General features: G+C 38.7%; 1 protein-coding gene and 1 long non-coding RNA gene across 4 annotated transcripts; both read right to left on the bottom strand.

Moving 5' to 3' along the window:
• Positions 1–1,438: 1,438 nt before the first annotated feature.
• On the bottom strand, positions 1,439–21,481 carry LOC124256495 (BLOC-1-related complex subunit 8-like). 3 transcript variants are annotated; one of them, XM_046690484.1, is made up of 8 exons: positions 21,294–21,481; positions 19,582–19,668; positions 16,998–17,110; positions 14,227–14,291; positions 12,355–12,462; positions 8,788–8,922; positions 5,311–5,388; positions 2,211–2,329 (listed from the first exon to the last, which is right to left on the bottom strand). In XM_046690484.1, coding segments are annotated over exons 1-8 (639 nt in total). In that variant the 5' UTR covers positions 21,346–21,481; the 3' UTR covers positions 2,211–2,328. The 3 variants fall into 3 exon arrangements, 2 of the variants coding, with proteins under 2 accessions (XP_046546439.1, XP_046546440.1); XR_006892933.1 differs by lacking the exons at positions 5,311–5,388; positions 8,788–8,922 and adding an exon at positions 1,829–1,840 and having other exon boundaries at positions 1,877–2,329; positions 21,294–21,475; XM_046690483.1 differs by lacking the exons at positions 5,311–5,388; positions 8,788–8,922 and having other exon boundaries at positions 1,439–2,329; positions 21,294–21,475.
• On the bottom strand, positions 5,395–7,868 carry LOC124256496. The gene is made up of 4 exons (XR_006892934.1): positions 7,581–7,868; positions 6,837–6,927; positions 6,640–6,680; positions 5,395–6,470 (listed from the first exon to the last, which is right to left on the bottom strand). It is a non-coding gene; the product is annotated as an uncharacterized LOC124256496 (long non-coding RNA).
• Positions 21,482–22,401: the final 920 nt, after the last annotated feature.

Here is a 22,401-nt window from a genome sequence, read left to right as displayed (position 1 = left end):
TGTCTGAACCGGTATATACCGGTAAACCGGTTATATTGCGCAGCCTTACAATGTTTCGGTTTCCGTCCAACCACTGTTATCAAGCAACTGATGATAACAATGTTAGCACCTACATCGAAACCTTGTATCTCTTGCAATAGGGAAGTTGTCTATCCTTCAGATGTTGTTCCTCTTCACCCTGAACTACATTTACACTACAATAGCTGCACAGAGATCAAAGACAGGATACAACAACAATACCTCTCAGTGTATCTGTTCATTGAAGTTTATTTGATATTCACACACAATAACAATACAGCATAAACAAAATACTTGGAAACTTCAGCTCTATATATGAAGGTGAATTTACTTTTGCTCTTTCTCTTTTTTGCATCAATGTTCTTTCTTTTAAAATCATGCTCTTCAACTGGAACTTTGAGATGTCACATAAGCACAAATCAAATGGAAGCCTGTGATAAGTTTTCTATCCATATGAATTAATATTTTTTCTAAAACCATTAGGCATATAGAATTGACAGTCAAAAAAGTTTGAGTATTGTTTGTGGTAGCCATTCTCAGCGACATTCCAGCTATCTGATGGTGGTCTGTAAAAATAGTCTGGACCAGACAATCAAGTGATTGACATTATGAGCATCAATCAACACTATTGGGAACCGATGACATGTGTCAACCAAGCCAGCGAGCCTGACCACCCGATCCGTTAGTCGCCTCCTACAACAGGCATGGGTTGCTGAAGGCCATATCTTCCCATCTAAAATATGAATACTGGCAAAGTCATGGCAGCCTTAGGAACTAGTGTTTTCAAGGCTAGTTGAGAAGGCCCACTGGACTAGTTTCTCACGGTCTGTAGCTAGCAGTGTTTAAATGATACAAAAATATTTACTACATTTACATTTTTGGTTTGTTTTAGTTACATTCGATCTGAAGCCAAATTAAAGCATCAAGAACTGTTTCGTAATGTTACTAGTTAGTGAGGAGTAACAAAACGGGAGTTTTACTTGTCCTCTTCCCAATAAATAGCCTCGGGCAAGAGGACCAGCAGAAGTTTGAAGGCTGGATCCTTAGGACAACCAGCTTGACCCTGGAGATTCAACCCCACAACTAGTATTTATTTTGCTGAATATTGCACAATTCAAACCTATCACAAATACATGTATTGACAACAAATATTAACTTAATCACTTTAACCATAAATGAACCATAACTGCAATTACCAATAACAATGTACTATATACAGTGTTTATTTATGTCTGTGCACCTGTAGAGTACGACTAGGACTAATGCACATTCATTCAGAGTGAAAGAATTCCAGCATGAAGTCTGAAGACTCAGAGAGAGCCATCTGTAAAAGTTCACACAAAAAGTGAGTGAAGATCACAAATGTAACTGTGGAATGCATTCAATACAAATAATGGCTGATAACAAGAAAAACATTCACTCATTCAGGCTACACATTGCAACCACATCTTTTAATTTTAGCCACCACTGTGAACATAAGCTGTGTTGTAGGACCTATTCAAGTCAGGAATTTAGACGGATTTGTTTTTTGTATCGAACACGTAAGTCAGCAATATTCCAGCTGTATCTTCATGGCCTGTAAATATTACTGTGTGGATCAGGGTATCTAGTGGTTGACATTATAAGTGATTTCCCATGCTAAAAGACACCCTATCAAGTCACAATCTATTTTTGTTGCCTCTTATGACACACAGCAATTAAATGGGGCCTGTTCTAATTCAGAATCCTTGAAGGTTAAATCTTTTTATAAAACTTCACTTTGAACAAAACAATGAAACAAATGGAGAGCATGTGAGATAACAATATTTGAATTGTTACAGTTCTCAAACAGACTCAGCACATGATAGCATTGTTCCACTGTACATCGATGTCATCAATGTCGTGTTGGATCCAATGAGAATAGCTGGTATTGTCCTCATCAGCTTCAGCTGCAACATCGATGTCATCGGTATGACGGTTGGGATGGATCCAATGAGACTAGCTGGAAATGTCCTCATCAGCCTCAGTTGCTACATCGATGTCATCGGTATGACAGTTGACCATCACTGACTGGACAACACCTGAAGGACCAGCAGCAACTCCTGGAGAAACTCCAGGAACAGGAACTGGACTTAGCATATCTGGATCAGTAGGGTTAGGTCTTGTGGCTGTAGCTTTTGATGGTGGAGCTCTTGCAGTTGAAGTTGAAGCTGGGAGAGATGTAGACAAAGTGGGATTTGTTTGTTGAGGGGGTGAACTTGAGACAGTTGCAGACAATGTGGTACTTGATGCAGCAGGAAGACTTCCATCCTGGGACTGTACTATTGAAGCCCTGGAAAATGAATCACTGTTGTGAAAAGATATTAAGATAGAGAAAAAACATTCATTCTACATTTCACCTTTTTCAAGGAAGCACTCACAATGACCAATACACTATTATAAGAGGTTATGTTCATCAGATGTCTTTCTTATAGTCAGCAAAACTTTAGTCTGGCTGGGTAACTAAACAAAAGATGTATCTTCTCAAATACCTTGTGGAAATCATTACCTACAATGATACATGATATGGGTAATAACCTGCATCATGTACATGACAGGAATGACTGACTGAGTTTAGTTTTACGCCGCTTTTAGCAATATTCCAGCAATATCACGGCGGGGGAAACCAGAAATGGGCTTCACACATTGTGCCCATGTGGGGAATCGAACCCGGATCTTGGGCGTGACGAGCCAACGCTTTAACCACTAGGCTACCCCCCCCCCCGTACATGACAGCAATAAATATCAGGCGTTGTCACTCTACCAAAATAATATACTCATCAGATGAATATTTATACTTTGTTTGTTGTTTCATGCTGCACTCAGCAATATTCCAGCTATATGGCGTCAGTCTACAAATAATTGAGTCTGGACCAGACAATCCAATGATCAATAGGGATACGATGATGTGTTAACCAAGTAAGCGAGGCTAACCATAACCATGTGTATACTTGTGATGGTCGTTGTGAACACACTCTGCATGCAGTGGGCAACAAATCAACAAAAATACATGCACACACACTATCTGCCTTGCGTGTAACAGAAGTACACAACACACTCGAAAACATCTAAGAAAGCTTCTAGCATTATAGCAAACAGGGTGTTTATAGAGTACACATAGTAACCAGAGGCCCAGATAAAATACGCATAGAAACTTTCCAATTATGCATTGAAAAAATAATTGTTGCATACCAATTACGCATTTAAAATGTTAGATACGAAAAAAGTTTAAAACAAATGCGTACAGAATATATTTATAAAAATCGCTTGCGTAATGTAAAAGACATCGATTGCTATCAAGTTGTACTGTTAGTATAGGACAAGTGTTGTACTGTCAGTATAGGATGAGTGAGTTCTTATGAAATCATTTCCATTATATTAAAGTTGGTTTTGATTAGGTATGACATAAGGCAGAACATACCTGCTTAGTAAACTTACCCAATGACATATACTTAGGTGAGTAAAATGACTGAAATACGCACATATTTGAAAGCATTGGGTAACGGAAAATAAAATACCCACTCAACATTCATAATACCCACTCCAAAAAAATACAGTGGGTACAGTACCCACATAAGCTAAATCTTATCTGGAGCTCTGGTAACTATGGACGTTTTCACTTCAGCAATATAGTGTAGTATTTGTCAGATGAAAGTGTCCGAGGCCTAAGAAGTACAAAGTGTTCGGATTATCTATCATGAGTTACCGAAATGTTTAAACCCCGAATCTTGGACAGTTGACCAATCAACACTGAAGATCATTAAACTCTGAGCTGCAAATATTGGGAGAGTTATTTCCCTCTTCCTTTCTACCATTAATATGCTAATGTTAGGGGCGTGGATGTCTGTTACTTGATTTGGGTAATACAGTAGAATCACTGCACAGGAAGGTATCCCACGGTTCACAGTAACCTCTCTGTCAAAACGTTTCCAAAAAGAACATAAAGCGTAGCCATGTGTATCAAACTTGAAAACCACTTGTGAAAAAGATCATGCAAGTGTCCGAAATATTTATCTTGAGTGACGGATTGTAATTGATCAATTCTGGGCCAGACAAACCAATGGCTGATTGAGGGATCATTGCAGGTGGGGTACAATGACACAAATTACGCCAGTTGGAAACTGTAACCTCCTGATACGCCACATGAATACATGAACATGCTTTATATAGTACATCAAATAAGTTAAACAACACAATTGGAGGTTATGAGCAATTGTCAAGCATGACATATGTTACACAATCGGAAACCATGGCATTTTAACATAGTAATATGAAAACTTTATCAGTTCTTTAACAATTTTGAAGAGTCTCTAACAAGATAACACAAATATGTCTTTTCACCTATTCTGTTCATCTGGCATGAAAAACAGAAAATATAGTGTGGCTGGCTTCTCTAAAATGTGTATTGATCAGAAAGGGTGAAATGATACAGAAGGGACATGATATAATACAAATCACGACACATAGGTGATGATACAATATGTATCGCAGTACACATATTCACGTCAAATCACGTGGAAATGTTCCAAGGGAAAAGTTAGCCGGAGACACACGTTCATCACAGATGCCTTTAGTAATAAACTTGAGATGCTGATTATGATTCTTTTCACCAGATTTGACAAGGAGTAGTAAGTATTTTAGTGAATGTATTGTCTTGAATAGATACAGAATAATAAGTAACATGTATCGTATCGTTACATGGAAAATAACGATGTACCAGTGCATCATTTCACCCGTCTTGATCAACTCAAGGCAACAACAAAGGTTACACAGAAGAAAAAAGACACACACAACTGTTTGGACATCGTGATTGGAAGTAGAGGTTCCTGTTTACAAAGATGTAAACATATACATGCTATATCTAACACAATCTGTACACACGCTCATTTAACACAATCTGTAAACATACTATATCTAACATAATCTGTACACATGTGTATTATAACATAATCTGTACACATGTGTATATAGTACAATCTGTACACAATGTGTATCTAACACAATCTGTAAACATACTATATCTAACGTAATCTGTACACATGTGTATATAACAATCTGTACACCTGTGCATCTAGCACAATCTGTACACACGTGCATCTAACAATTTGTACACATGCTATATCTAACACAATCTGTACACACTTGCATCTAAGACACAAACTATATTTGCATTCTCCAACACATCTGCAATTAAAAAAAAAATGAAATGAATTTGCTTTGCAGCCAAACAAACAATGTGTGCATGCTCCTGCTGGGAGACAACAGGCATCTTACTATTTGCCACAGTTTTTCGTGATGATCCCGAGTGGCTTTTTGTTCGGGGAGCATGGACAGACAGCGGGCAGCAGGTCACTGACGGGGCAGCGAGGAGAAACAGGTATTCAGTTAGGATTGCAAGTTCAAACTTGTTTCGTGATTCCACATTCAAAGTGAATCAATAGCATAACTTGTGTTGTTAACGCCTTCGCGGATGTATTTCAGCCTAACCATTCGAAACACAAGAGGGACGACACAAAACAGCATGAGATAATAATGGCATAAAACATGCATGATATGTTAACCTTACCAGTTCCAAAGGACATTTTTGTTTCTGTTTTCGTATGAGAAAGTTCATTTTTAATATTTCCTTTTTCATTCCATATTTTTGCAAACGAATTCATGAATGTTTCACTGGAAGTACCATGTTTGCCCTAATAAGCACCCCAGCACTAAAAATCTGACAAATTTAGATTTTTGGGGTGAGTGAGTGAGTTTAGTTTTACGCTGCACTCAGCAATATTCCAGCTATATGGCAGCGTTCTTTTGGTGTGTCCTACTACCCAAATGAAACGGTTGCCATGTGTGCAGTTGCTAACAGGTCTCACTACCCGGTATATTCTCACTACTCATTTGTGGACTTTTGTTTTGCAGCTTAACGCTGTACTGGTAATTCTGCTTTTTGGATAAGTTTCTTCGACCTCAGAGTTAACAATATCCATCAACCTCATAAAACATGTCTGGGCATATAATGAACTTGGTCTCAAAAGGAAAATATGTTTCCTCAGGAATGATCGTGAGTGAAAACAAAACTACAACCAGGAAAGAATTTGAAGTCATCAGGTAGTTCTCATAATATTCATGATCATTATCTGTTAAAATCACTGAAATGTTTCTATGATACTTATTCTGAAATGTCACAACGACTTTTAAAATGAAAGACAGCTCTTGTTGATAATCTAATCCAAAGAACTGACTATGATATATATCTGCCCTGCTGTCTGACATTATGTGTCCCACCATTTACTGAACATGATATATCTGCTCTACAGTCTGACATAACCTGTCCCACCACTTACTGAACACGATATATCTGCCTTACTGCCTGACATAACCTGTCCCATCACTTACTGAACATGATATATCTGCCCTACTGTCTGACATAACCTGTCCCACCACTTACTGAACATGATATATCTGCCTTATTGCCTGACATAACCTGTCCCAACACTTACTGAACATGATATATCTGCTCTACAGTCTGACATAACCTGCCCCAACACTTACTGAACACGATATACCTGTACAGTCCAAACATCATATATCTGCCCTACTGTCTGACATAACCTTACTGAACATGATATATCTGCCCTACTGCCTGACATAACCTGTCTGAACATATATATCTGTCCCATGTCTGACATAACTTACTGAACATGATATATCTGCCCTACTGCCTGACATAACCTGTCCCATCACTTACTGAACATGATATATCTGCTCTACATGATATATCTGAACACAATATATCTGTCTGACATAACCTGTCCCATCACTTACTGAACATGATATATCTGCCCTACTGCCTGACATAACCTGTCCCATCACTTACTGAACATGATATATCTGCTCTACCTGCTTACTGACATAACCTCTGACATAACCTGCCCCAACACTTACTGAACATGATATATCTGCCCTACTGTCTGACATAACCTGACATAACCTGTAACCCCATCACTTACTGAACATGATATATCTGTCCCTACTGCCTGACATAACCTGTCCCATCACTTACTGAACATGATATATCTGCTCTACAGTCTGACATAACCTTTACCCCATGATATATCTGCTCTACACTGACATAACCTGACACACTGATATATCTGCCCTACTGTCTGACATAACCTGTCCCACCTGATATATCTTCCCTGCTGTCCATAACCTGTCCCACACTTACTGAACATGATATATCTGCTCTACTGTCTGACATAACCTGTCCCATCACTTACTGAACATGATATATCTGCCTTACTGTCTGACATAACCTGTCCCAACCACTTACTGAACATGATATATCTGCCTATCTGTCTGACATAACTGCCTGACATAACCTGTCCCCACTTACTGAACATGATATATCTGCCCTACAGCCTGACATAACCTGTCCCACCTGTCACTTACTGAACACGATATATCTGCATTACTGCCTGACATAACCTGTCCCAACACTTACTGAACATGATATATATCTGCACTTACTGAACATGATATATCTGCCCTACTGTCTGACATAACCTGTCCCAACACTTACTGAACATGATATATCTGCCCTACTGCCTGACATAACCTGTCCCATCACTTACTGAACATGATATATCTGCCTTACTGCCTGACATAACCTGTCCCAACACTTACTGAACATGATATATCTGCCCTACTGCCTGACAAAACCTGTCCCATCACTTACTGAACATGATATATCTGCCTTACTGCCTGACATAACCTGTCCCACCACTTACTGAACATGATATATCTGCTCTACTGCCTGACATAACCTGTCCCAACACTTACTGAACACATGATATATCTGCCTTACTGCCTGACATAACCTGTCCCAACACTTACTGAACACATGATATATCTGCCTTACTGCCTGACATAACCTGTCCCAACACTTACTGAACATGATATATCTGCCTTACTGCCTGACATAACCTGTCCCAACCACTTACTCCCAACTGTCTGACAGTGTCCCAACACTTACCCAACATGATATATCTGCCCTACTGTCTGACAAACCCTGTCCCACCACTTACTGAACACGATATATCTGCCTTACTGCCTGACATAACCTGTCCCACCACTTACTGAACACGATATATCTGCATTACTGCCTGACATAACCTGTTCCAACACTTACTGAACACGATATATCTGCATTACTGCCTGACATAACCTGTCCCACCACTTACTGAACACGATATATCTGCATTACTGCCTGACATAACCTGTCCCACCACTTACTGAACCCGATATATCTGCATTATCCTGCCTGACATAACCTGTCCTACCACTTACTGAACATGATATATCTGCCCTACTGTCTGACATAACCTGTCCCACCACTTACTGAACATGATATATCTGCTCTACAGTCTGACATAACCTGTCCCATCACTTACTGAACATGATATATCTGCCTTACTGCCTGACATAACCTGTTCCAACACTTACTGAACATGATATATCTGCTCTACAGCCTGACAAACCCTGTTCCAACACTTACTGAACATGATATATCTGCCCTACTGTCTGACATAACCTGTCCCAACACTTACTGAACATGGTATATCTGCTCTACAGTCTGACATAACCTGTCCCACCACTTACTGAACATGATATATCTGCATTCCTGCCTGACATAACCTGTCCCACCACTTACTCAAGTTACTGAACATGATATATCTGACCTACGACCCCACCACTTACTCCGAGGTCTGTCCATGTCCGCTGTGGGCGAGAGAGCTATCACTACTCTGTGTGCTCTCAGACATGTTGGGCCCTGCCCCTGCTGTCGGCGTCCCACTGTGGTTGTACATGCTGGGGTTGGACGACTCCTGCTTCCTGTAATGTATTCTGATACAAACACTAACTGATTATACCCATTGTACAGTGTGCGTGATAACCAGCTGCATCATACTTCCCACACTACATTTTTGGTGAAATAATGGTATGTTGCTAACAAAGCAAGAATCAGAATCTTTATGTATATGATCCTGATCCAACTAAGGGAGACAACTCAGAACCAAGTTTATTCTGAAAAAAAAAGACAAATTAGTTCATGTCCATGGAACCTTTTTGACTTGCACATTTTCCATAACCAAAAGTTGGCCATTCTAATTGTTATTATTATCTTATCTTAGGAATAAAGAGGTAAAAAATATAGTATGACCAGAAATTATTGAGAATTTTAGGAATATGTTTAATTGGAGTTCTAGTATAAACAACCTTCACCAGCTATCAAGTGCTTGGTTTCATTCAAGGGAGACAACTCCGTTAATCCTTTTTCATTAGTTTGTGAAGTGAAGTGAAATTGGGTTTAACGTCGTACTTGAGAATATTTCGCTCATATGACGACGTGCATGCGTGTGTATGTGTATGTGCAGCTGCTTGTACTAGCCCAGACTTAAGCCATTAGTTTGTGAAGAGTTATCCCCCTTTGTTTACTTGCTAGCAGATGACATTTTCAGTGATCCTCAGTATGGATGATTTAGAGAAGAGGAAGTTGATTTTAGAGTATTATAACAAGAACATCAGATCAGCTAAAGTGATTTCAAGTAGAACAGGCATCCCTTTGTCCACTGTTTATCGTGTTTTGAAAAATATTGCAAATGGATATGGCGCATTGAGCACCAGGGAGGCGCTGGTAGGCCCAGAGAATTGACTGTCGGTGACAGGAGGCGGCTTGGTATTCTTGTTTCTAAAAACAAACGAAGGAGTTTAGAAAACATAAGGCTGGATATGATTGATAGAAGAACTGTGGGTGTCTGTAAGGAGACAATTAGAACTGAGCTGCATGCAATGGGTTGGCAGAAAAGTCGAGGAATTCCATCACCAATCATGAAACCTGAACAAAAGGAGCGAAGGTTGAACTGGTGCTTACAGCATAGAAATTTTAACTGGGACAATGTGATTTTCTCAGATGAAAGTTCTGTGTGGCTGTTTCCTAATGTGTATTTGAAGGGAATATGAACAGTGAGGGGTACACAGATATTCTCGAGAGACATTTACTTCCAAGAGGTGGTCCGATATTGGGACAGCATGGACAACGACTTTCTAACTTCTTTGATCAGTAGTATGCCCCGCCGCATTGAAGCCTGCATTGCTGCCCATGGTGACTTGACAAAAGACTAACTGTTCACCTGTCTTTGAATCTGGAGTTATGTTCTGCTAATATTCACATTTAATACGTGAGTAATGAGTGAAAAAAATAAAAAATTACAATCTTTAAATTCTCAATAATTTCTGGTTGTACTGTATAAGCACAAATATAACTGTTATCATTATCAATGGTTGGTTTTGTAAACGCTTTCTCCCACTGAGATCAATGTTAGATTAATATCCATTTTGATTAACATTGCAGGTATGTCATTGTGAGTTTGTACAATGACAACCGACAATCATGAAGGTCACTGCAGTAGTCAATTTTCCTAAATCCCATGAGCACCATACCGGGATTTGAACCCACAACCAGCTGATCTGGCTGTAGCACCCAGGGGACACAACTCTGCACAGTGAATAATGATGCCTTTGATCACTGGTCATCTGACGCCCAGGACAGGGCAGTTATGAAAGTTATTCCACACAACTCCAATGTTGAAAACAATACCAACAGATACAATTACTAGTTTAATAGTGTTCCCACCAGAGAACTACCCCACTGAGATGACAAAACACCTACTTCTTTGAAACACAGATGTTCAGGGAATATCAATATTAACAAAATGCCAAAACATTTGAACATACCTGCTGTAATTTGTCCTTTTGTATCATTTCTGTAGATTTTTATAGTCAATGTATGTAAATGATAGCTGTTCTTACTAGGATTGAAGAGTACAATGAGACCCCGGATATCCGGACACATTCGATTTTGCGTAAATCGTCTGGATAACTGAATATCCAGATATCTGGACCTGCTGATCGGTCATTAATCCGGATTAGCAGACCTTGTCTCATGTCAAATACGTGGGACACTCGCGAATCACTTCACACGGTCAGCGGAAATTCAAAGCTTCGTGCGGATAAGTGAGTAAATTTTGTGTTGATTTAGCCAGTTGGTTTCTTAAATTTACCATCCGGGAATTGAAACCGCATATCCGTTATAGACAGTCACTTTTGTAACGTAAGAGATTGTTTTTTATGTAAATTGACCAGAAGGCGAGGTTTCCGGATATTTGGGGTCCAGGTATAAAGGGGGTCTCACTGTATTAAGACTCTGGCTTTGAATCCGTGGCTAACAAACATACCTGACTGTATCCGGAAGGCAACATGTGATGGTGCAAGTATAAAACTACTATAACTAGAATTGTTCCCAGCTCAGAAACTTATTAATTGACTGAGCTAGTGAAAAGACCAACTTTAATTTCAAGGTAAAGGGAAGGTTTTTTTTACACGTTTTATAACAAAAAGTAAAATTCTGAAGCAGTTATCAGCAATTAATGTATCAAACATTCTTTCATTGAATCATACAAAACAGATGTGCTGGTGTTCAGCTTGAAAAAGAGATTCTGAAAAGAATCGAGGTTTAACAGAACCCTATGCAGCTGAGAGTTCTATCAATAAATGTCTCCCATTACACTTTGACCAAACAACCATAGAGCATTATACAACATGGCCAGACAATATGATACCAATGAGTAGGGGTGGGTATTGCAGAGAATGTTCATATTGCGATATATTGCGATGTGGAAGCATATATTGCGATATGTATTGCAATATATTGCAAGGATTATTTTTTTAACAAAAACTACCGGGTACTTATAATCGAGTTAATGCTTGATTATAAAGCAAAAACACAACAAACTCACTATGATTGATTAACCTTTTATAAAAACTTTTAATCTTGACAAAATAAAAATGTAAGTAACATTTGGCACTAATGAAACAGGGAAAAGAACAATTAAAAAAACGGAAATATCCGAAGATTTCTGAGTGTTACAAAGTTTTCCGAATGCATGTCAAAATACCGGTTTTCGATCAGCGTATCGCAATACGTATCGTTTTCATGTCTGAACCGGTAAATACCGGTAAACCGGTTATATTGCACAGCCCTACCAATGAGAATAGTATTCTATCAATAAATGTCTCCCATTTCACTTTGACCAAACAACCATAGAGCAATATGCAACATGGCCAGACAATATGATACCAAATGGGTGTCTTGTCCTGTTGTAGAAAGAATAGATAGAGCACATATAGTCAAAGTGGAGAGAAAAACTTCCCACGAACCAAAACACGTCATATTTTGCCATATACTGTCAAGTTTGAGGACTGTACCTTCTACTTTCTTCATATCCTATCTGCTGTTTCATAAACATGGCATTCTTCAGCAGTTCCTGGATGTTTTGGAAGTGGAATTCACTCTGGTACATTGTCTTCACAGCACTGTCAACAGAGGATGAAAAGCTCATGCATACATAGTGGGGTGGTGGTCCCATTAATTGAAATAATCGAAGATTGGTTGCAATGACTAAACGACCAAGCAATCGATCATGTTTTCTCATAGTTGAACACAAACAATTTTGAAACACTTGTTTGCCTTGACAATATTTTTCACAAGGTTCGTTTTGTCTGTTACATTTCATAAGCACTACAAGATCGATCCAAGTCTTGACTGAATTTATCTTAAAGAGTCTAAGAAAGTAATGTCCCTAATATACTAGTCATCCTTTAAAGATGTAAAATTTGCAAATGCATTGTGTGCAATTTGCAAAAAACCCGAAAGAACTACGTTTTTTCTTTATTTTTGGCGCATTAACAAACAATACCAGGAATATTTGATAAATGGCGCCAACCAATTATTGTCGATGATTGATCGGTTGTAATTAACAAATCATCAATTATGTGATTTTAACTAATTCCCAACACTAATACATAGTAATTTAGTTTGATATAGTTGTACACTGGCTTGGGGAAAGATTCAGAAATAAACCTGGATCTGTTCAGAGGCAGCCAAGACACAGCCCCATTCATTAGAAAATGTCTGTATTCCCCAGGTGAAACTAAAAGTTTCCAATTCCATGTTATATTGTTATAACTACCAATATGGTGAGGTATTTTTACTGACCCATAAGAAGTCAGCTTTCATTGTTCAAAGCCTATCTATACTTCGTTACATTGAATACTGTGTTAAAGTATCTCTGAATTTAAGTAAAGAAGAATTTTCTGAAAAAATATCAAGTTTGATTAACAATACAGGTAACTAATTTTCCCCAAACAGTACTTACATATATGAGGAATAGGAATGCAAGTTTTGCAAAAGGCAGCATAAAATCACCAGACAGAAAATGTAGGTGTGCCTTTGTGAAAATAAGCATCCCCATATCTTTTGATGATCCAATTCAACTTCAACATAGCTACAATTTCATCTTGATTAATAAATCAGTAAACATCATGTAAAGCTGTTAAGTTGAAAGCTGAATTTCCTGAACACAATCATGACTTGAAGAAGAGTTCAGCTTCATTTGTCCTGGACCCATAAACTAACTCACAAACTATGTTATTGTCCAAAATGGGATATACAGGAATACGGTCATCTTCCTCATCTGCAGGTACTAAGATGCGAGTTGGGTGTGTGTGCTTGCGAGGAATGCAGAGATGAAAACCTATTAATTCTGAGTGAGTGAGTTTAGTTTTATGTCGCTTTTAGCAATATTCCAGCAATATGACGGCAGGGGACACTAGAAATGGGCTTCACACATTGTTCCCAAGTGGGGAATCAAACCCAGGCCCTCGGCATCATGAGCGAATGCTTTAACCATTAGGCTACCCCACCACCCCTAATTCTCACGGACCATTCCTAATTTATGGCTGGGGTGGGGTGGTGGGGTGTGGAAAAAGATGATGATTTTAAGGGAGGTGGGTCACCCATTTTGTTCTGGGGAGGTGGGGGTCCAGCAATTTGCACATAAAAATATTAAAAATTATGCTCAGAAATTATGGATAGGGGGAGGGGGATCATTGATTTTGTACATGATATGCAAAACTTACTTTGTATGTAAATTTTAGGGGGGCATTCACATTGTACATGCTTCTGCATAAAAATCATCATCACCATGATGAAAATGTTTAATGGATTTTATTGATCACAGAGTGTCTGTAGTAGTTTCATTATTTAAACAACTACCCATGCTGTAAGAAAAGACTTACTTTGTGGCATATTCTGTATCGAAACATGCCCCTTGAACTTGCTGTTGTATACTCTGCACTTCATGCTGGAAATGGATGATAGGTGATAAATACATTGTTTGTTGACAGGTGCCAAGACTTGTTTGACAACAGAATACATTCCCATATATAAATAGTCCTGTCCTCATTTCATCTGAAACACTACAACTAAAAGGTAATTTCCATACTTATATTTGAAAAAGAGAACACTAATTGAAGTGGAGAGGATACACTGTCGCCCACCAAGTTATTGATCGAGTACCATCTCCATGCTGTTTGGCTGTTGTCTCTTAACAAATAGTAACACAATGATAAAAATGCTGGATACAACCATATATATGTTGCAAGTGGATGTTTGGTGTTGACAATGATTAATTTCATAACCAAGTGGATAACATTTTAAACCAAACCGATGTGGTCTGCCTAGTTTCCTGTACTTGGACTGACTGACTGACTGACTGAGTTTGTTTCACGCTTTTTAGCAATATTCTCATGCAGCGGGCCAGAAAGCATTTCCATGTGTCCAACTTGGCTAACGCTTTAACCACTAGGCTAAAGGAAAAGGAACTGGTCAGCTAGTCATTTTGGTCATTTATTGCTGTTTTAGCATTAGAGGTCATCAAGTCTGTTTGAAATCTGAAGTTTCATTCCATGATGCCACAAAATGAAAGATGTTTGGTGAGGGTTGTAAGCCCACAAGGCTCTGTAGCTAGTTGGACATAGGAAGGTAGAATTTGATATAAATCTACATATTTTGATTCAAATATCTACAGTTAGCTAAGGAAGGATTGTGGAAAATATTCTAAGATACTGAAAACAAAGGATATATGGGTTCTATTTTTATTTATTTTGGTAACGAGAGTGAGTGAGTTTTAGTTTTACGCTGCTTTTAGCAATATTCCAGCAATATCACAGCTGGGGACAACAGAAATGGGCTTCACACATTGTACCCATGTGGGGAATCGAACCCGGGTCTTCTGCATGATGAGCCAACACTTTAACCACTAGGCTACCCCACTGCCCCTTGGTAACAAGAGAACTCAGTGACGGATTGGGGGTTAATAATGTGTTTTTCACTGTAGCGTTGCTGTCCTTTGATGGTTGAAACTGCAGCGTGCTCAATATTTAAGTCTCATGAGATTGATCGCTTCTCACTACACATCATAGACATGATGAACACAATGAGATGGCTACTGTCAGAATATTGTTGAAAGTGGCACGTACCAGCCACTGACATCATCTGACAAAACTCAAGCCAACCACAGTCAGTGTTAGAAACCGAACAGTCTAAGTAAACTTCATCCTCGATAATCTCCAGGGTATACGTTACGATCACTCTCCACTATACCCTCGATGCATCCACGGCTTGGCCCGATGATTATATTACCTCCCTTTGCTGGCTCCGCATTCTCACAGTAGGCAATCAGCTAAGCTGCAATTACATCCGAGCTTGCCAGTGTCAACAAAGATAGTGGCTGCAGTCGCGAAGGATTGTTCGCAGTGCCACTCAGATTTTTTGAGGAAATAATACAGACAAATTGACAGATCTGAAACTTTCAAAAAATATATAAAAGAACTCTTTCTACCTCTTTCAGAGTACCTCTGCATCAATTGTGTTGCCAAGTTTAAACCGTTAGATAATTTAAGTAAGCGAAAGTGAGTTGTGATTGGTTCGCTCAACTTCCCAGCGTAGACACCTGATTGGATAAAAAGCCAGCCAAGGGATGTAATAAAATCATCGGGCCAAGCTGTGGATGCATCCAGGGTATAGTGGAGAGTGATCGTAACGTAAACCCTGGAGATTATCGAGGATGAGTAAACTTAGGCTCAGTATTTTTGGTTACACTGGTATACTGAGTCTAACAAAACCTTGTGGAAGGTCGCGTCAGGTAACCTTTGAACGACCTATGACCGTCCAATCAAACGCGAGACGGCTGATCGGATTTAACCAATTAGACAACTACTATTTAGGGTTTGGTGGGACTTACAAAATGGATTTTCTCTTCCCCAGTCGCCAACACTGATCTCATAACAAATGAAAACCTGCATAAAACACAGATATATGACCTGCAGAATATACGCTTTAGGGTTTCTGTTGACATGGTTATCATTAGCTAATATTTCCGCAAGCTGACATCCTTGAATACTGACAAAACGCTATTCTCAACGACTGTTTACTCACTCTTGTGGCGTGCTCCATGTGCATCACTCGGAAGCAATCGTATGGAAAATAGCATTCGGAATTGTTCGGGTACCAAAAACATTTGAGGTAAAAGTGCAAAAGGTATGTGCGAATGTCAACTTTCGCGATTTGGTAAGCTGTGTTCTGATTGGTCCTTTGAAAAGGTCAGCTGATGCGACCTTCCACAAGGTTTTGTTAGACTCAGTATAGCAGTGTAACGAATAATACTGAGCCTAAGTTTACATAGACCGAAAAACCGACCTGTGTTTTAATCTGGGAATCTCATGGACCCATATCATAATATTAATATTTTGACGATAATATTTGAGTGAGTGACTGATATAGTGAGTGAGTGAGTGAGTATGGTTTAATGCCACCTTTAGCGATATTCCAGCAATGTCATGGAAGGGCTTAATTCATTGTACTTATATGGTGAAATGAAGCCATGTCTTCGGTTGGACGATTGAATGCTTTAACCACGAGGCTACCCCACCCCCCTGACAATTATGTTTGACTTTCAGTTGTAATTTCAAACCCTGAATGAGATACAATGTTGGTTTTGGTTCCTTACCTTCTGTTCCACCAGCTGTGGCAGAGTCTTCCTCACGTGCTCCTGGATACGGAAGAAAGCCAGCGATGGTTCATTGGCCACTGTGTTTATATTTTCTGAGAATTTGTCTGAAACTGATAAAAAGCAATTGCATCACTTTTCATGTGTTGAACTTGCAGGCTAAAGTACTGTCGGAAATAGAAAACAAATGGTATTTTCACATTTATATCAACAATTTATGTAGTGGTCATATGTGAAAGTGTGAAATATCTGTTAAACTAAGTTCGGCCTAACTACAGTCTCAGTGGTAGGGAGATAGGAAACATAAAAAAGGACTTTACTGAGGAGAGATTTAAATAGTGCAGAAATGAGCAGTGTGTTTATTTCCTATGTCCAAAGTGACTTATTTGGAACAGATAATGGCTTGTAAGCAAATCAGTGTGCGATGACATTAGTTGCATTACAAAGGGCACTTTCTATGCCCATTTTGAAATTAGACTTAGCTTCACTATTAACGATAGCTGACGTAAAATATAACAACTTTAATACTGAAACTATTAAGGATGTAGCTACCATGGAACCTCACACTTCACTATAAAAACAAACAGGTAGGAGGGGTCGTCACAAAAGCAAAACCAGGACGGGTGTCGCAGACGATGGTTGGGGTTGGGCATATATCTTCACATAAACCTTATGAAAGAAAGACACTTACAATGTTAATCAATAGATGAGACATATTCAATTGCAACACATATGAAAAAGCATCAAATTATCTTTGAGATGACCCCTTGTGCCCGTAGGCAGCACATGCATTTCATGCCAGGTGAGTCAACGGTCCATTATCATACCTAGCTGAGCGATCTAATTGCCATCTATAGTCTGATCTATTGTTTTCAGCAGCTATTCATATTTTTTCTAAGTTTTGTCTGATTTTAAGAACTAGTAAACATGCTTTTCTGGATATCCTATTATGCATTCCACTGAATGCCCAGTTAGGCTGATGTGGGTTATTTCGACATGTGCTATTTGAAGTTGTGTAAATGTTAGGGATACAGAGTAACAGCCTAAAAACAGGTATTGTTTCATTTCTGACAGAACTTTCATCATTGACAAGACCATATCAACTGGATCGTGTGGTCAATAACAACAACTACAATAATGATCCCCTTTACATGAAGGACATCGAACTCATTGAGTTTAAGGAATGATGGAGCATGTTTTGGAGGACTGGTCTGTTAAATATTTAGGAATGAAAGTTGAGACAAGCTCCAGCAAGTCAATATCAAAGAGAAACTTGCTTCTGAATATAAATCCCATCTAAAGAAAGATTGGAGTTGAGTGCCTAAAGATGGAAATAAATATAGAGCCATATATACTTATGCTGTGTCTGTCCTTTTTATTTTTATGGTGTTATCAAGCTTGATAACAGTGTTAGAATCTACACCAAAATGTCGCTCTAACTGTAATAAAGAAATTCTTCATTCATATATTGTTATCTTTCTTAAGAAATATCATGCCACAGCTCGATCCTCATAGTGCCATTCAGATGGTTAATGTGACTTGAATGAGGACCATCATGATGTGACCCAAAATTTGTGGACATTGTCATAAAAAATGACAGTAATGAAATTCTTTGGCAGGGCTCCAGATAATTTTTCATGATCAGGAGTACGTACTCCTTATTTTTTCAATATAGGAGTACTGGAAAACAATAAGAGTACATTTAGAGTACTGAAAGGAATTAAATGGCGTATAAGAAATCTTGTGTTTCGTTTCATATATGCACCACAACATTGCTACTCTTGTGTAAACAGGTCAGTAAACAATAAAACAATACTTTTTCAGATACATACGTCTGTAAATGGTGAAACCGTACACCATTGCTGTGGTCCGTATCTGCTACGTTTTTAAAATTGTACCCTACCTTATCGTGCTTATTTTATATCCGTACCTACGCCGATACGGCCCTTATCTGGAGCCCTGCTTTGGAATAGGTCCATATACAGCCCCTGACTTATCCAGACCTTGTTAACCCACCTGATTCATTACCAAACCAGCACATGTGGTTTACTGCCATCATGTCTATGGTATACCTGTATGTAGTATTTAAATCTAAGGACACACAAAACTTTCAACTTTAAGAACTAGATAATGACATGGGCTCCATGTTATATGTTGCATCTAAATTTCACACACTGTTATCAACGTGTACCAGTCGAATTTCCCCAGCTACAAAATGCCCCAGTAAATTTGGTCAAATTGCCCCGGATTTTTGGTCAAATTGACTCAGGGTTGGTCAAAATGCCCTAATTTATTTAAAATGATAACATAGTGAACATGTTTTTGTAACCAGTTTTTATCCTCACCTTTTGACAAGATTAACAAAGCTCTAGATTGTTTCGATAAGTACTATACCATACTTGTCTATTAGTGTGATAATACAAACATTTTAATTAAATCTTGTTCTTCTTTACAAAAGCATTAATAACATGCAGAATAATTGGTATACAGTGTTTTCTGTACAGGAATATTCCTTTTGCTCTCATGCGTTTACAAACAGAACTCGTGGTCTCTGATAATCCAACTAATACTTATAAATTTGTACCTCTCCTTGTCTTATGGTCCAGCTCAGGGTCAACAGATTCGCGGAAGATCTGGTTACTGCTCATACGACTGTACAAACCATCTCCACCTGTTAATACAACATAGGATACAACTTGGTTAATAACATGTGAGATTGTGTCTTCCGCAAAATGGCGTCATGGTAGGCTGAGGGTAACTAAGAGTGAGTGAGTGAGTCTAGTTTTACGCCGCTTTTAGCAGTATTCCATCGGCTGTAGGTGAATTTGTAGACCAGACTGGTTCGTAGACGTTGGAATTCGGTGGATTCGTAGGCAGATTGAGTGGTGGATTCGTAGACGTTAGTAAAATGGGAAAAGTTCAACCTCAATGATGATGAAAATCGATATTATGACTTTAATGTAATCGAAAAGTGTTTGCATTTTGTGAAATAAATTATTAAAATATATCAGGTAAGTATGATCAGCGATAAAAATATGCTTAAAATAATAAAATATGCTTCACAGCGGTCCACGTCCGACAAATCATAGGCCGCTAATACATTGTATATTAAATTCAGTTGTGTAAAATTAAAAGATATGTATTAGGTAAGTATCGTCATTCAACATTCAACTACGCAGACCAGCAGAGAAGTAGCAGAAAGCACTTCTTAAGAAAACACTTACATCTCCTACACACAGTATTTCGCAATCAAACAACTCACCACTTCCTAATTAACATTCACAACAACTCAGTGAAACCTGTTAATCCACATTCACAACAACTCAACTCAACAAAAAATACAACACAAACCCTACATATACAAATACATGTAAACAAGTCTAGACAAGATATGGGAAAATATTCGTTCACTCTTCAATCACACTTTTCTTGTCCTTAGCTGCCCTTAGTTTTGTATCACTGAAAACAAAGCACAACAACTTCGTTATACACAATCTAAGTAAAATTAAAACTGAATATATACTATTATTCAATTATTAATACACGTCTATGAAATCACTGTCTACGAACCAGTCTTGGTTACCAATCCACCGCGTCTACGAACTGGTTCAGTCTACGAAATCACCGTCTCCCATTCCATCAATATCACGGCGGGGGAACACCACAAATGAGCTTCACACATTGTACCCATGTGGGGAATCGAACCCGGATCGTCAATGTGACGAGCGAAGACTTTCACCACCCCCAAGTAACTAAGAGACATGAGGGGACCACAATCAAGACAAGACCCTACCTCACGACTGCTGAATCCCATCTGGCTGTCAGCTTTGGGCTACCACTGACAAGGATGTTAAAAATTCATAATATATACAGTCTTTATGAATATTTTTGCTTGTACAAGCCACTTGTATTTCAATGTACAAACCTGAGCATAGTTACTCATTTTTTTCTAAAGCTGCCTGCTGAGGGTATACTTAGTGTGTTTTCCTCGATAAATCACTTTGGTTTGTAATGATACAGAATTCTGACGTTTTTCGGATGATGGATTGTGGAGGTATTCGATATGTGATGATAGGTGTGAATGTTCTATGATTTGAATCTACAGTGCACAATAATACATGGATTTTAGAATGTGTGAGTCGGATCATTGACGGAATGGAGTTACAAAAGATTTCACGCAGAATCAATCATTCACTGATTCAGTCAGACTGGCAACCATCAACTCAGGATTTTAATTTTAAACTATCGCTGTCTAAGCAATAGGCTTTGTGTATGAGAACAGGGTGACCTCCTTACCCTGCATGTTCGGCTGATGCTGGAACCACAAGTAGTTCATTCCATTTTCCATCCAAAAGAACTTTGACCCCACTTAATCGACAAATTGTTTTTAACGCAATGACAAAAGCAGATGCAGAAAACCCGGAAACGCAGAAGGGCAAGCTCTTTCCCAACGCGTGATCGATTTGCTGCCCTCACTATCGCTGTGAGAAGCTCCAACTAGACTGGTATCCTGTGTTCCCGCTAGTTGAGCAAACGCTCTAAGGTAGGCAAACCAGTCTAAGCTACGACAGGCTCCTCACAGACTGTGAAAGTCAGACGCGACCATGCATGGAGTTGAACCAGAGACAATGTAATCTATTATATATGGTGTCTGGTTGAACTCGCAACGTTTGACTCTTAAAAGTTTATGCACAAGCAGAGGCCATATTGTCTCTGGCACAAGTGATAACTGAATTTTAGAACACAACTGTTAAATTGTAGTACATAACTGTGAAGTTTGTTGCTTTAACATAGAATTACTTATGGATAACTACTTCATTATTATATTATGATACGACGTTTCGGTAAAGATTAATGTCACATCAAAATATAATAAAGAAGCTGTTATCCATTAAGTACTTACTTATTAAGTATAATGTGTGAAGCCCATTACATAGGCGGATCCAAAAGGGAGGGAGGGAGAGAGAGAGAGAGAGAGAGAGAGAGAGAGAGAGAGAGAGAGAGAGAGAGAGAGAGAGAGAGAGAGAGAGAGAGAGAGAGAGAGAGAGAGAGAGAGACGAGAGAGTAAAATTTATATATAGAGAGAGGGGGGGAGGGGGTTTGATTGGTTTTATAACAGTGCTAATAAATACAGAACGTCATACAAAAAAGAAAAGTACTGTTGGAAATAGACAAAAAAAACTGTTTTTGGCTGTTACTCTGTATCCCTAACATGTACACAAATGCAAATAGCATATGTCGAAATAACGGTATGTTGTCATTTCGCCTACATCCCATTTCGCCTACAGTCTTAAAACAACATGTCATGGTCTGTTGACTGTTGATTACGCAATGGTGAACTAGAGGCACCCCTATGATCTAAAAATGGACTCTTCTAGTTGAAGTAGTTGAAGGACAAAAAATA

This window comes from Haliotis rubra, unplaced genomic scaffold (assembly GCF_003918875.1).
Source record: "Haliotis rubra isolate DU_JTF1 unplaced genomic scaffold, ASM391887v1 Scf63, whole genome shotgun sequence".
Classification (NCBI taxonomy): domain Eukaryota; kingdom Metazoa; phylum Mollusca; class Gastropoda; order Lepetellida; family Haliotidae; genus Haliotis; species Haliotis rubra.
Note: the sequence above shows the minus strand (reverse complement) of the source record. Positions and strands in the feature narration are given on the sequence as shown.

Excerpts from the sequence above, each read along its gene's own strand:
- LOC124256495 (XM_046690483.1), bottom strand. The coding sequence starts at position 21,345 with ATGGAAAATGGAATGAACTACTTGTGGTTCCAGCATCAGCCGAACATG. Across the intron at positions 17,111-19,581 it reads GGACCATAAGACAAGGAGAG|TTTCAGACAAATTCTCAGAA; the intron begins GTACAAATTTAT and ends GCTTTTTATCAG. Across the intron at positions 12,463-14,226 it reads GATACAGAATATGCCACAAA|TGCTGTGAAGACAATGTACC; the intron begins GTAAGTCTTTTC and ends CTCTGTTGACAG.